Source organism: Podarcis filfolensis, assembly GCF_964270895.1.
Source record: "Podarcis filfolensis genome assembly, chromosome: 12".
In the NCBI taxonomy this organism is placed as follows: domain Eukaryota; kingdom Metazoa; phylum Chordata; class Lepidosauria; order Squamata; family Lacertidae; genus Podarcis; species Podarcis filfolensis.
In genome coordinates, this window is record NC_139614.1 from 33,138,110 (window position 1) to 33,153,326 (window position 15,217).

General features: G+C 41.3%; 1 protein-coding gene across 3 annotated transcripts in view; it reads right to left on the reverse strand.

Moving 5' to 3' along the window:
- Positions 1-15,217, reverse strand: part of ZNF804B (zinc finger protein 804B) — a 295,745-nt gene that overhangs the window by 19,944 nt on the left and 260,584 nt on the right. For all 3 annotated transcript variants that reach the window (XM_083578481.1, XM_083578482.1, XM_083578480.1), the window contains one exon: positions 8,341-8,484. In XM_083578481.1, coding sequence (XP_083434607.1) covers positions 8,341-8,484 — 144 coding nt within the window. The remainder of the gene's footprint in view (positions 1-8,340; positions 8,485-15,217) is intronic.

A 15,217-nucleotide genomic window follows, 5' to 3' on the forward strand; every position in this document is an offset into this window, starting at 1 on the left:
TAGCCGGGAGGAGGAATGGACCTGTTTTCAGACTGCATTCCTGGTGAATCTCCTCAGAGGTTTTGAGAAAGGAGGCAGATTGGTGAAGATTAATGACGCTAAGACTGTTTTGATGTATGGAAGTGATGTTATATGGAAAACGTCTGGATATGGCTACTGGATAAAAAAAATAATATCCACGCAGGATTACAAACGGTTCTAACCAGCTTGTGGAGACTATCAGAGGTCACAAAGAGAAAGGAAAAATATATGAAAATAACAACAAGAGATGTGGAAAAACAATAAGAAAGGACTGGATAGTACTGTGAACATAATAAGGTTAGATTTGTGGACATTAAAACAGCAGTAAGAAGCAAGAAGTTGATTGGATCCCCTTCGGAACTTGAAATATGGGTACCCCCAACAAAAATTTAAAATTTCGGCTGTGTAATTTGGAATTTATGTAATTTGGTTTGATTTGATGTGATTGGTCGGTTAATAAAAAATTATTCTTACAGAAGTGCAAGATGGTAAGGCCCAAGGCCAATCCAAAATAAATATGAGAAACAACTGGGTAACTTATAAAGAACTATTATGAGAGGTAGATCAAGATTTAAAATGAAGGAGGTATGAAGAAATAAGAGGACTAATAACTGATTGGCTGCAATATCATCAGCTTAATGAAGTATTTAGGTTGAATAAAAAGAAAGGTTTTTCACCTAAAATCTCCCAATTCGAAAAAGAATTGTTGGAAAATAAAAACAAATTAATTTCTAAAATGTATAAACTTCAATTGGCAAAAAAAACATGAACCAGTCAAATCAGTGCTTATACACTGGGCGAGGGATTTTGGTTATAATATTGAGTTAGCTCTGTGGGATTACGAATCTGAAATTTACAGCATATTATACTTTGAAAGAAATTTATATGAAAATTATGTACCACTGGTATTTAACTCCTAGCAAATTAGCTAAAATATATAAATCATACTCTAATATGTGCTGGAAATGTGCACTGGTGCACTGATCCTGACTAGGCTAGACTAGTGGACTTCAGCTAGCAGGAAGTGAGTGGCCAGCTTTTGGGCTGTGTTCTGGGAACCAGTACTGGGTTGTGGCCCAATATAAGGTGGGTCGCAACCACAGCACCACCACCATACAAATATATGGTAAAAAGGGAAATGAAATGGGTCCCTAAGTGCATGTTTGTGTTGAAGGTGGGTCAAGAGTGCAGCAGAGCAGAAACATCGCCGCACGTGCTGAATATAGAGCAGAACAGAAAACAATCCCTAGTTCCTTGGGATTCAATGGACCTTACTCCCATGCATGTGTACATAAAATATAGCCCTAAGGCTGCAGTTCCACACTCACTTACCTGGAACTAAGTCCCATTGAACTTCATGGGAGTTACTTCTGAGTAGACATATATAGGCCTGCATTGTTAAGATGTTTCTTTTGTATCAGTATCTACTTGCCTACAATGGATTTTTTTTTTAACCCTTCCATGATACATAAGAGATTTCATTATTCAAAACTGTGCACCCATAGAGAAAAATAGAAAAAAGATGATAGCACAATTATTAATATAGAACTCTTCCTCTGACACGCAAGGCTAGCTTGAGATTCTAGAATTTGATAACAGAATTCTGTAGTTCCTCGTATAATGTAATACTTCAAATTGCTGTAAAGTCAGCGGACGACAATCAGCTATGAAATTAACTGTCCCCTGGGTTTTAAAGAGGGCTAAACTGCTAATTTACATGTTAATTAGCATTTGGTCTAAAAAAGTAGCGAATGTAATTCTACAGCATCTAACATTTAACAATGGAACTTATCTAGATGTTGCATTTAACAGTAGCTTCCCACTTCTCGCTAGATATTTCTGAAGTTCCGATAATGAAAGCAATCTCATTATTCTAAACAACATGCAGTTTTCAGGGATGACGCCTGCTAATTTATTTGCATAATGAGAAAAGTAACAAAGCAATCACATTGAATCAGGTGTGTTGGTTCTTAATAAGGCCCATCTAATGGCATAGATTTGTGGGTTTAAAATAAAGACTTGTATAAACTGACATTTAAAATGGGAATGTGCTGCCTCAAGTCATAACAAGTCACTAGACTGTGTTCAGTGGCATTTGATAATTCTATTTCTGCTATCCAAGCACTGATTTCATAAATGTGATTGCAGTAATGTGCAAGTTAAGTATCTTGGAAGAACTCTGCCATAAATTAATACTCCAGAAATGAACATGTTGCATTAGAAAAGCATATATAACATTGATTTCCATTTCCAGATGAAATTGGAGTAAGGAGCATAATATATAGAATTCATTTCAGAGATGTCATAGGGCTATTAGACCTTCTCATCACTGCACATTTTCAAAATGTAGAAAATGTTCGCTGTGGTCTTTGGATGGGCCCCTTCCTGATGGCATCATGGCATACAGAAGTTTGGTTAGCTGGGGTCCAGGAAAGGGTCTTTTCAGCAGTTGCACCCACCCACCTTACAGCAGGGGTGGACTTTGGCCATTCAAATTTAAGCAGCGCTCTATGCGAGCCCAAATTTGTCATTCCTCCACTTTTCACTTTCTGTTCTGCGCATGCAGTATATCATATTTGAGATGGCTTGCAGTGCCCTCCTCAGCTTGGCACCCAGTGTGAGGGAACTGGTCGTATTGCCCTAAATCCACCTCCGCCTACAGAATGCATTCCTAATGGTGGTCAGGGAGATGAAGAACTGGCTGCTTGCCCAGACATTTCCAGACCATTAACATGACCAATGTCTGTTGTTTTGGTTGCTGTGGTTATTGCACAAATGTTTCTAGTCCCGCCTCCCCTCCATCCCTGCATGTTGCGAGCCGCTTTTAGTATTTTCAAAAGGAAAAGTGGTATGCCATTTAACAATAAATGAACAAAATAAAATGAATATATAAAATGCCACTATGAACAATTTTATACCAATATTTGCCCCTTGTGGAAGGAGATGGTAGTCCATGTTGTGGTAACTTCCAAATTGGATTAGTCTATGTTGGGTACCCTTGAAGGTGACCTCGAAACTTCAACAAGTCCACAATGCAGCAGCCAGATTATTGGTTGGGGTTCACTTCAGAACTCATGCAACCCCCATTTTAAAAGAAGAAGAAGAAGAAGAAGAAGAAGAAGAGGAGGAGGAAGAGTTTGGATTTGATATCCCGCTTTATCACTACCCGAAGGAGTCTCAAAGTGGCTAACATTCTCCTTTCCCTTCCTCCCCCACAACAAACACTCTGTGAGGTGAGGGGGGCTGAGAGACTTCAAAGAAGTGTGACTAGCCCAAGGTCACCCAGCAGCTGCATGTGGAGGAGCGGAGACATGAACCCGGTTCACCAGATTACGAGTCTACCGCTCTTCACCACCACACCACACTGGTGTAAAACAGCTGCAGTGGTAGCTGGTACATTTCCAGGACCTAGTCAAGGTGCTCACATTAGTATTTAAACTCCTAAATGAGTTAGGCCTCAAATAGCAGAGAGGTCATCTCTTTGCCTTCATACCCCCTCAGAGGTTTGGTGGTGGCCTGGGAGTCGGCATTCTCTGTGGCACCTCCTCGGTTGTGGAATTTCCTCCGCACCTGGCACCTTCATTGTATCGTTTCCACCATATGGTGGAGATACACATCCTTACTCTGGCCTTTGACCAAGTATGTGTTTTCAGGGCCCACCCTATTTCTGTGACTGTAATTTGTTTTAACTGTTTTAACACCGAATTTTAAATTACATTGTTGTACCCTTCCTTCGGACCTGGTGGGAAAGGGTGGGAAATAAACCGAAAAAAAGAATGAATAAGTCTGTCTTTTGACTTATCTTTGTGTAGATTTAGATAACTTGTCTAAAAGCCATTCACATAGAAAGAAAAGGGCTGGGAAGGGTGCATAAATAAATTTGTTTGATGCAGATATGTAAGCGAAACATTAAAATCTGCCTCCGTCCATCAGAGACCGTTTACCTTCATCGTTTAAATCCCTGCATCCCTTTATGGAAAAATATTAGCACAAGCTTTAGGGTAATTAGGATTCAGTATTGCCCTCATATGCAACTAGGCATGTTGTACAAACAGCTGCTCTGTTTGTATCGAACAGCGTTGATTTTAAGTTTCATTAAGTAGCCAGGCTCTATCTTTCCGGAGACTCATTCAAGCTTTTCGACATGTCTTACATATTAATTCATTAACTGGAATTCATTTGGGTGTGTTGGTGACATATATCAAGGGTAGGCTGACATTTCATAGTTAAAACACATCAGCTAAATTGCAAGCTGTGCATCTGGGCCTGCAATTCCGGCGCAGGCCCCAGGCAAGAGTGCCTTTTGTGGGGAACCAGCTCACCTATCACACTTGTAAATAGCAAGCTCTCTTCATCTGCAATTTAGGAAAGGAATAGCAAGCAAACATGCAATTCTGTGTGGCATTGCATTTAGCAATACAGTTGTACCTTGGAAGTCAAACGGAATCTGTTCCGGAAGTCCTTTCGACTTCTAAAACGTTCAGAAGCCAAAACGCGGCTTCTGATTGGCTGCAGGAAGCTCCTGCAGCCAGCCAGAAGCCGTGGAAGCCCCTTTCAACTGAAGACTTTCAGCTTCCAAAAATAGTTCGCAAACCGGAGCAGTCACTTCCGGGTTTATGGCGTTCAGGAGCCAAAACGTTCAAGAACTAAGCTGTTCGAAAACCAAGGTGGAAATGTTCCTGAGATCCCTCTTCGGACTCTCAAATTCACCAGCTGTCCGCACCTCGAAAGGGGGACCTAGTTTTGGTGTAGGAGGGTTTTTTTAGGGGGTGAGGAGGTACAGCTGGGGAGGGAGCCCGCCCCCATCAAAAACCCTCCATGCGCCCACAACAGTTCCTTCAATTTGCAAATGTGCTCACAGAGCCCAAAAAGGTTGCTGACCCCTGGCCCAATAGGGTAGCCATTGTGGTGACCCTGCCAGATGTTACTGGATCTGGAGTCCAATCAACCCTAGCCAGCAGGACCAATGGGCCAGGATGATAGGAGCTGTAGTCCAGCAACACTTTGCTGCAGAATTTATAGTAGAAAATGTGTGAGCAGGGGAGTTGCCGCTGGCTTCTGGCCCTGAATCTGAGCCAACTACAGTATCATGCAGAATGAAGTTCAGAGGACCACCGTCATATGATTTCCTGGGTTGATGCAGTGGAACTTTGCATGGTAGGAAAGTTAGATCCATTTCCATGGATATGTGAGAGATGTTTATTTAAAAGCCAATGGTTTTTTTTAAAAAAAGAAAACAAAACAAAAACTACCACCTACCAGGGAAATATGAAAGCTTGGAAACAGAATCTGACTCATTCCTAGCTAATCATCATCATCACCATAATCATCAAACAATTAGCAATTTTAACAACTGAAGGAGTATCTCCACCCCCATCGTTCTGGCTGGACGCTGAGGTCCAGCGCCGAGGGCCTTCTGGCGGTTCCCTCACTGCGAGAAGCCAAGTTACAGGGAACCAGACAGAGGGCCTTCTCGGTAGTGGCACCTGCCCTGTGGAACGCCCTCCCATCAGGTGTCAAAGAGAAAAACCACCACCAGACTTTTAGAAGACATCTGAAGGCAGCCCTGTTTAGGAAAGCTTTTAATGTTTGATGCATTACTGTATTTTAATATTTTGTTGGAAGCTGCCCAGAGTGGCTGGGGAAGCCCAGCCAGATGGGCGGGGTATAAATAATAAATTATTACTACTGCTACTATTATTATTAACTAGCCTGTCTACCTTGCAGTAAATTCTATTGAGTTCAGTGGCACTTACTTCCAGGTAAGTGTTTATAGAATCACAGTGCAAACCTGTCATTTTTTGATGCGCATCTTCTCAACCTTACGGGTGCACTAATCGGGGACATTAGCATACCTCGTAGGGCAGTGCTGAGAAGCATGTGCTGTCATTTCTCTATGAAGTTTAGCTTGTTTTATAAAATATAGGCCATTTGTTCTTTCCATTGCCAATCTGTCTTCCCCCCTCCCCCCCCGAGCACTAAATCTTGTTTTAAAATTAAAAAGAGTTTTATTGCTTTTAACCATGATCTTTTATGATGGAGAGCGGCCAAGACAAACTGACTTGATGCATCAACATTCCATTTTCTGTTTTGCATAAATCACCAAGGCTGAGAAACATGAGGGATATGTGGGGGGGGGGGGAGGGAGAGAAAGAAAGAAAGAAAGGGATGATGATGCTTAGAATGGATCTATCTGAGCCCAGAAAATTCTGACAAGTAGAAAAAGCAACTGAAGCTGCAAATAAATCCTTTTGTATAGGGAAGAGGGATTATAGGATTAACTTCACATGTTTTGGATCTGAAACCATTTTTGTTTTATATCATTACCAGCCTTTTATAGACTAATTGAGTGGTGTGGAGAACAGCACTAGCTGATTTTTTTTAATAATATAAAAAAATAAAGAATTCATGATTAACCCAGTTTTGTCTGAGGAAACAATGGGCCCAAATTGTGGCCTTGATTGCACTCGTGAAATTCACGACTTTCATCAACAACACTGTCCCTCATGAGCATTGGAACCTGTAATCAGAAGTTGATTTGCTGCTGAGTAAGGCGATGAGCAGGATATTAAGGAGGAAAGAGAAAACGCTAGTCAAGAGAATGCAAAAGAAGATCCCTTTGGAGTTCAACTACTCCTTGTTCAGAATTGAAATTAATAGCCTGATCCAAAGTTCTTTGAACTGCATCCATAATAGGCCAGCGACAAGTAAAGCAGATCTGTTCCCCTCAAAGGCAGGCACAAGAACATTAATGTTCGGCAAACTTTTCAGTAGTCTGCCATATATAGCTTATGGGTTGCATTTGACTTTGTAGGGGAGAAGTGGAGTCATCCCTTCCCCTCTGTGATGTTTGTGAGTGTCTCTTGAAGCAGTCGGCTCCCCGCCTGAATCTTACTGGGAAAACCAGATGTGATTCTAATTGTGTGATTGCAATTAATATGTCCATTTTTCTGCTTTTAAAAATAAATAGCAGGGAGCTACAGGATCAGGACTTCAGCACACGAGGAGTGGGGATATAACCCATCCCTGCCTGCTGAGGTCTTGATAGAAAATCCCACAATGCCCGGCTGCTATTAGCCCTGGGAAATAAACTTCCCTACTATCAAAATAAATCTACATTGGAAGCATAAAAATATGCCCCCCTCCCCGATAAATGGATAGACAACATGACAACTCTTGCAACCTATGAACAGATCACTTTCAGATGAAGGTGATGTATGGACAAATTTAATGATATTTGGAACGTATTTATCAATACCATAGTGACTCATGAACAGAAACATCCATCCCAGGGTGCAGAGCAGCACAAGTGGGGATTTTCATTGGGACCATGGTATGCAATTAACACAACTGACCCTTGATCAGCCATGTTTTCTTAAGGGTGACAGTGTCTCAAGACATTGGTGCACCTGCCTGATTACATGAGTATATCACATTATGTAATAATTACATACACAGCTCAACAAGACAACAACTGGAACCCACCAACAACATATGAATCAATAGGGCTAAGTGGACCTAACAGCCCCCCTTCCCCTCATACACACAAACCAAACTTACTGCAGTCAACTAAAGGCAACCAACCATGCCCTGGGCCCCCCAATCTCTCTCACCGCCAACAAAAACTAATAAATCAATAGAAATGGAACCTGCCCGCATGATGCTGACACAAAAACCTTACACATACACTATCTAGAACAGGCATAGGCAAACTCTGGCCCTCCAGATGTTTTGGAACTACAATTCCCATCATCTCTAGCTAACAGGACCAGTGGTCAGGGATTATGGGAATTGTAGTCTCAAAACATCTGGAGGGCCGGAGTTTGTCTATGTCTGATGAAGAAGAATTAAAGTTTACTACCCTCCTCTCTTCTCCCCCAACTTTATACTGTCTATAATATTAATGTATCCAATCAAATATGACTGATCTGTAGATTAAATTCTATGAACTGCAAGTAGAGACACTGTATGTACTTTTGTAACCCAATAATTTTTTTTATAAAAACAATTAAAAACACGCACAAATGCACACATGAAACATAGAAGCAATTTAACACTGAAACCAACCCCATATCGTAATGCTTGCAAATATTACATGGTAGGCTGGCTCACCCCCAAAAAATAATATTACTTGATACCAAGTGGTTCAACTAGTCATGTGAATTGGTGCAACTTGTCATGTCATGTAAGAGAGCATGTCACCACAGGAATATGACACAATAAATTAAAAAGAAGCTACCAACTCTACAGTTCTAAGATTCTATATGTACACCCTACCTATTTTACATGGCTATATCTTGAATGACTTTTTAGGCTTACCTGCTTGTGAGCATGATCATAGGAATTGATGTGGTTGTCAAATTCGTGGTGTTTATGGTACTGCTTGTCACATAATTCACAGTAGAAGTTAGCCTTCACATCCTCTAGAGCCCTTGCTGCTGCCTTCTCCTTTTCAGCAAAATCCTAGAAGGGCAGAGGGAGAGGAAAAATATTTGGTTATTTCCAATTGCCAGTTTGGTTATTGCCAGTTTTTCACCACAAAGTCCCATGTACTTCCCAGCCCTACCATTAGGCAGAGTGAGGCAGCTGTCTCAGGCAGCTGATTTTGAGTGACATATTTTTACTCCCAGGGAGAAGTGCTGGTGGGGTATTTTAAAAAATGGAACCAAATTGCATGGTTTGGAAGCATGCCAGAGTCTTTTCTTTGTTTAAATTACAGACACACCCCACCTGCCACAGTGCAAGCAGAGGCAAGATATCAAAACAACAACGGTAGCTTATTTTCCAACCCTACTTGTGGTATGGAGCACAATCTTGTGGTCAGGATCACAGCTGGGGAGGGAAAGATTAAACCAATGCTTCCCTGCACACTGCATTCACAATGCAAAATAGGAAGTGGTCCTGCACATAATCAAACAATAAAATACCTGCAAAGGTGTGCCTCAGAGTGAAACTGGCTAGTTTGACTGTAATTTGGCCAGTCTTGGGCAATCTACATCTAAATATGAGTGAGAAATGAGATTCTATTCAACTTTAAAAGCAAACATTCTAAAACTCAGCCATCTACTGAAATGTGCGCATCTCCAAATTTTGCAGTGTAAGAAAATGCGTGCAAAATGCATATACTGTTCACACAGAGGAATATACTAGTGAAAATAACATGCAAAATATCTTACTTTAGGGGAAATCACTTTTCAAAAATGTGTAATTAGGCAAAATTGCATACACCTATCCCTATCTGCATCTCGACTTGGGAACTGGTGATGCCATTAGGCAGCAAAATATCTTGGGTCATGGGGTTCTGGCAGTACCATGGAGGTCTGTAGTAAGAAGTTAGCATCTAAACCGCTAAGCCTGATGAATGGCTCAAAGGTAAGATGGGTGACTCACTCGCTGTTCTGAAAAAAACCCACTGCAGTGATATGAAAATGCTCTTCAGGTTGATCTAAAGGAACTCAAGCGAGCCTTTTACTGGACGTCAGTCTTTTCGGGCAGATTAAAGCAGCATTTACCCTCTAGACTAATTACTCCTTCAGCTGTACTTTAAAACAGCACTCAACAATGCAAAAGAACAAGAGCACAGAAAGAGAAACATTATAATGACAGGATGTTACAGTACAATGATTATGGCCACTAATCCCCTTATCAGCACAGAGTGCAGCTAAGAGAAGCAAAAATGTATGAATGTGTACACGTGCTGGGGGAATAAGCTAAGCCTCTCGGGAATGCTAGTTTTGCCAATGAGTGTTTTACATGTCAAAGCTTTCAGCTGCCATACTGTACTATAAAAGCTGAGAACCTATTTTAAAGCCAAGGTGAGGCAAGGTGCCTAGAGGGAACAAGAAAGTTAGGGACTCCTTAAGGCTTAAAATTAGGAGAACAACTCCGGGTTGCAGTAATAGCAATTCTGCTACGAATTGATTAAATAAGATAAATAAGCCACTGAGAGACTGGCAAGACACAGGAAGTGCACATTCTTATTTAATCAATAACGTAATTTTAAAGTTAGTGGGGCATAATCCAGCAAGATGAAGTCCAATTGAAACAACGGGAGTAGCTTGAAAATTTTATTTGTTGTACCTTGTCCATATGGAGAAAGGGCAGGTTATCAATTATTTTAAATCAACTGACCAATAATTGTCATGACTGAGCTTCTTATCTCTTGCTTTGAACTACACTGAAAATAACCTTGTGCTGATCTGTGACCAAACCATTGATTGTCAGGGTGAATGTATTTGTTAGTTTAAAAAGTCATATCACTCCAAAACTCTCAGAGAAGATAATAATAATAATAATAATAATTATTTATACCCCGCCCATCTGGATGGGTTTCCCCAGCCACTCTGGGCGGCTTCCAACAAAATATTAAAAATACAATAAAAATAAGGTAAAGGTAAAGGGACCCCTGACCAGTTGTGACCGACTCTGGGGTTGCGGCGCTCATCTCTCTTTATTGGCCGAGAGAGCCGGTGTATGTGGCCAGCATGACTAAGCCGCGTCTGGCGAACCAGAGCAGCGCACGGAAATGCTGTTTACCTTCCTGCCAGAGCGGTACCTATTTATCTAATTGCACTTTGATGTGCTTTTGAACTGCTAGGTTGGCAGGAACAGGGACCGAGTGATGAGAGCTCACCCCGTCACAGGGATTCGAACCACCGACCTTCTGAACGGCAAGCCCTAGGCTCTGTGGTTTAACCCACAGAGCCACCCGCATCCCTTACAATAAAAATACAGGCATGTTTATTTGAACACAAGGATACCTTAAACTTCCGGAGTCAAAACAGAGCAGCAGCAGAGACGATAGAAGCCTTATGTAGCTCAGGACCCCAATATTTCAAGACTGCCTTTCCTGACATGAACTGATCTGGACTCTGTGATCATAATCCGAGGCCCTTCTCTGTGTGCCCCCTTCATGGGAGGTCGCAAGGATTGCAACATGAGAATGGGCCTTTTCAATGGTGGCTTCCCACTTGTGGACTGTTCTTCCCACAAAGGCTCATCACTATCAATTTTTAGGCACCAACTTGTGGAGGCTGTTACGAGCCAAAGTGGGACAGGTGTGAAACCCCCAACCCCCCCTCCTCTCCTCTCCTACTCACTGACAGAAAGCAACCCAGTCAACTTTCTGTTCCAAATTCATTTCTCTAAAGAGAGAACGGGAGAAAAATGCCCTTTACAGAATGCCATCTTTCAGATTCCTGCTTTTATATATGCTCCAACGAGGCACAGTTCCTATTTTTTTAGTACCTATCTCCGGTGAAGCATCATGCTTATTCCTCCCCCCCCCCCTTTTACCATTGTTAGGGGGTTGTCTGCTTGAAATGATTTAAGTGTGAGTCAACGATGTTGTCATTATTCAGGGTTCAGCACCTTCCTCAGGGAAGTTAATTCCTGACTGTGTGGGTGGAGGCATCTTGTCTCAACTGAACACAGATAAATGCACACGCACCGTGCCGCGCACAGCCTGCCATTTCATACATGTTAGCTGCTGAGCTAAATTGGAGGACAATTATGTTTTTCTAATACATCTTGAACCAAAAAGCACAAACATGCTCTTGGTGTTTAAAACAGCAGGCCAAATGCACTATAGATCAGGCTGCATTAGATCGTGAAGCTGAGGCTCCAATACTCTGGCCACCTCATGAGAAGAGAAGACTCCCTGGAAAAGACCCTGATATTGGGAAAGATGGAGGGCACAAGGAGAAGGGGACGACAGAGGACGAGATGGCTGGACAGTGTTCTCGAAGCTACCAGCATGAGTTTGACCAAACTGCGGGAGGCAGTGGAAGACAGGAGTGCCTGGCGTGCTCTGGTTCATGGGGTCACGAAGACGACTAAACAACAACAACAACAACAACAAATTACATTACATGACGCACTGCAACAATTTGTAGTTTTACAAGATGTAACAATCTGAGGATCAGGGCAGTACCGGAACTTGAAAAAGATAACCTAAGTGACTACCTTACGCAGGAATTTGGAAAATTTTGGAATTTGGAGCTGGAGATAGACTTTAAGATAGTAAGTGCGTTCAGACTTGGAAGAGAGGGAGGAAAAACAGGGTGAGAGACTGTTTGGTTACCCTCCGAACGAAAGAAGAGAGAGATAAAATACTGAGTGCGCACTTCCAGAAGGCTTTGGAGATCAACGACTCGAGAGTGGAGATTTTTAAGGATATACCGAAACATCTATTGGATCTTAGAACCAACTACAGAGATCTGGTGGCCCTACTGAGAAGAAACAGAATTGTTTTTAGGTGGGAATTCCCCCAGGGACTATCTTTTACCTTTAAAGGGAAAAAGTTCAAAATAAGATCAGTGGAAGATAAGGGAAAATTTTTGAGAGACCACGAAGAAACTAAAAAAAGCGATACCACCGTCAGAACAAGAAGAACTTTTGGGAGCAGTTGGAGGAGAATAGAATAACCACACCATGTCTCTGCAATTATTAAGTTGGAACATTCATGGATTTAATTCCCCGGAGAAGAGGAAGTCTTTCATTTATTGAAAAAGGAACAATTGGACTTAATTTGTTTACAGGAAACTCATGTGATAAGGCTCCACAGGAAAGTACTGATTAATAAAAGATTGGGTCAAGAGTTTATTTCATCGGACAAGGTTAAAAAGAGAGGAGTTGTTATTTACGCCAAAGAGAGCCTATCACTGAAATTTGTTTTTAAAGATGAACAAGGAAGATTTGTGGCAATTGAGATTCAATCACAAGGAGAAAAATTTCTGATTGTAGGAGTTTATGCACCAAATGAGGGGAAATCTGAATTCTTCAAGAAATTGCATGAGACATTGCTTGACTACATGGACTACAACATTATTATGATGGGAGATATGAATGGAGTGGTATCTACAAATATGGATAAGTCGCAGAGACAGGTTGTAACTACAGATCTTCATTTGCAAACACTGTCAATGACCCATAAATTCCAGAACGCCATTCAGGTTTTTTGCACTTGGAGTTTATGCAGCTAAATGATACTGTAACCCTGAAGCAGCACATCACATTTTTCTCTGCCAGTTGGTTTCTCATGCTCAAAAATAAGTCTCATTTGACAGATTCTCACCTCTCAACTCTTAAAGTGTCTGGTCTAGGATGGATGGTCTAGAAAACTATCATATGGTGACAACCCAGGGACCAGCTGTTTCCTCCATGTTCTCCACACCCAAAGATTTGCATTTAGTTTAGCCTTCTCTTTGACATGGTAGCTTTCTGTTCTAGGAATCTCTCTCTCTCTCTCTCTCTCTCTCTCTCTCTCTCTCTCTCTCTCTCCACCCCAATCAGGACTATTCCATCATGTATAATGTATCCTATGTGGGGTTAATTGTCTGCTTGTTTGGTTATAAATCACTTTAGGTTGCCCTGTGCAAGATAAAGAAACTGACAAAATTAATAAGCAAAAAATAATAATGTAGACTGGAATTGCAGCTTAAACAAAAAGGTTGCAATCTCCTCTACTGTCTGTGAGAAGAACTCTTATGGGGCTACCATATAACTGGTCCCAGTTAGGTTACATGAGATCATTTATTACCTAACACCTTTCCACTGAATGGCCTGAGAACCTACCCCATCTTTGGATTTCTAATACTATTCTATACAGTTATCAGGAAGTAATCGACACTGAACAGAGGTTGACTTACTTCTGAGTAAACACGCATATAATTGCCCTATGGATACATGGGTCCTCCTTTCCTACATTTTCTGTTTCTGCCTGTTTGCTCACATGATGCCTATAATTGATGTAAACTTCTGTTACCCATCGACTGGCCATGGGCTCTCCCTCAAGTGGCCTCAACTGAAGGCTGTTAATTCATTAGCCCCTTAAATAAAAGTATAATGTTCATTTAATGAAACAGTTAAACTATTTTTTAACAGAGCTATCCTGAGATTATGTTAGGGGGAAAAACCCTGTTAAACCTACTGATTGCTGTTTTTAAGCTTACTCTTATGACCTATTGTTTTAATAACATTAATTATTCACAAGCCTCTCTGTATAATTAAAATGCATAAATTAGAATGTGGATGCAATAGCATTAATTAAGTATAGACACATTTTGTAGAAGTCAAGGCTAGGGTGTGTGTGTCTACATTCCTAATAAGCAACATTTGTGGAAAAGCCGGGGGGGGGGGGAGGATTTTGTCATACTGGCAATCATCCCAAATCTAATTTGTCTCTTTCTCCTCTTTTACTGATGATAAACTGTCAATTAAATATTTACAGCTTATTCCACTCCACTGAAGACAAAATTCTAATTGTTTGGGAGTAAACAAGAATAAAATGTCCTTTTGTGACAAAACAACTGGAACTTTCTGCTCACAAGTACTTGATCCTTCCAATTCTATCCTCTTCAGCTGAAACAAACACCCAGTTTGCTTTCTACTATACAGATGGTTTAAAATAGCAACCAATTAGCTCTCATGCGCATTTTAAGATAATCACATCTACCTCCATTGCCTGATTGCCTAATTATACTTGTCTGCCATTGGGGGGAGGGGGCGGGGGGGAAGCCATAATTTCAAACTTGCTTATTGATCTGAGGCAGGTACAGTGATTATTACATCATGTACAGTTCCGAGAGGTCAGGAATGGTTCTCCCTACTAAGTTGTTAAACTTGAGAACAGTAAAAAACTTCACATTATTCCAGCAAGTCCAAATCGTAAAACAATTCACTTCAACAAAAGGCACATTAGGCTCTAATATTTATGTATCGTGCTTTCAGTTGTAGTGATGAGGCGGAAAACCTGTGCCTAAGTGTTGTTGAGCTCCAACTCCCATCAAACTTGACCAGCAATGGCAGGGATGATGTGAGATGCTGGAGGACCACAGGTTCCCCACCCCTGTTGTAGAATACTTTGCACACACCATAGGGATGCTCATAGAATGCTTTTTGGTCCTTCACTAACTGTGAGACCTCTTGGCCCAGAGAGCCATACTCCTAATCATTTGTCGTACATATAGATTGCGACAAAAAACCCCCCTCATTTTAAAACAATCAGCTCCACTCTATAATAAATATTGCAAATCTCCAAGCATTCCTTCCTCAGGTGGCAGGTGCACTGCAATATGCCAGCCACTGCTTTCAATGGGAGCTCTATCTGTGGATCCCACTGAGAGACTGGTACAAAGTTGACTGGTGGGGAGGAGAGGACGTATTTTTTTATAGATATCTAAAGCCACACAACAGG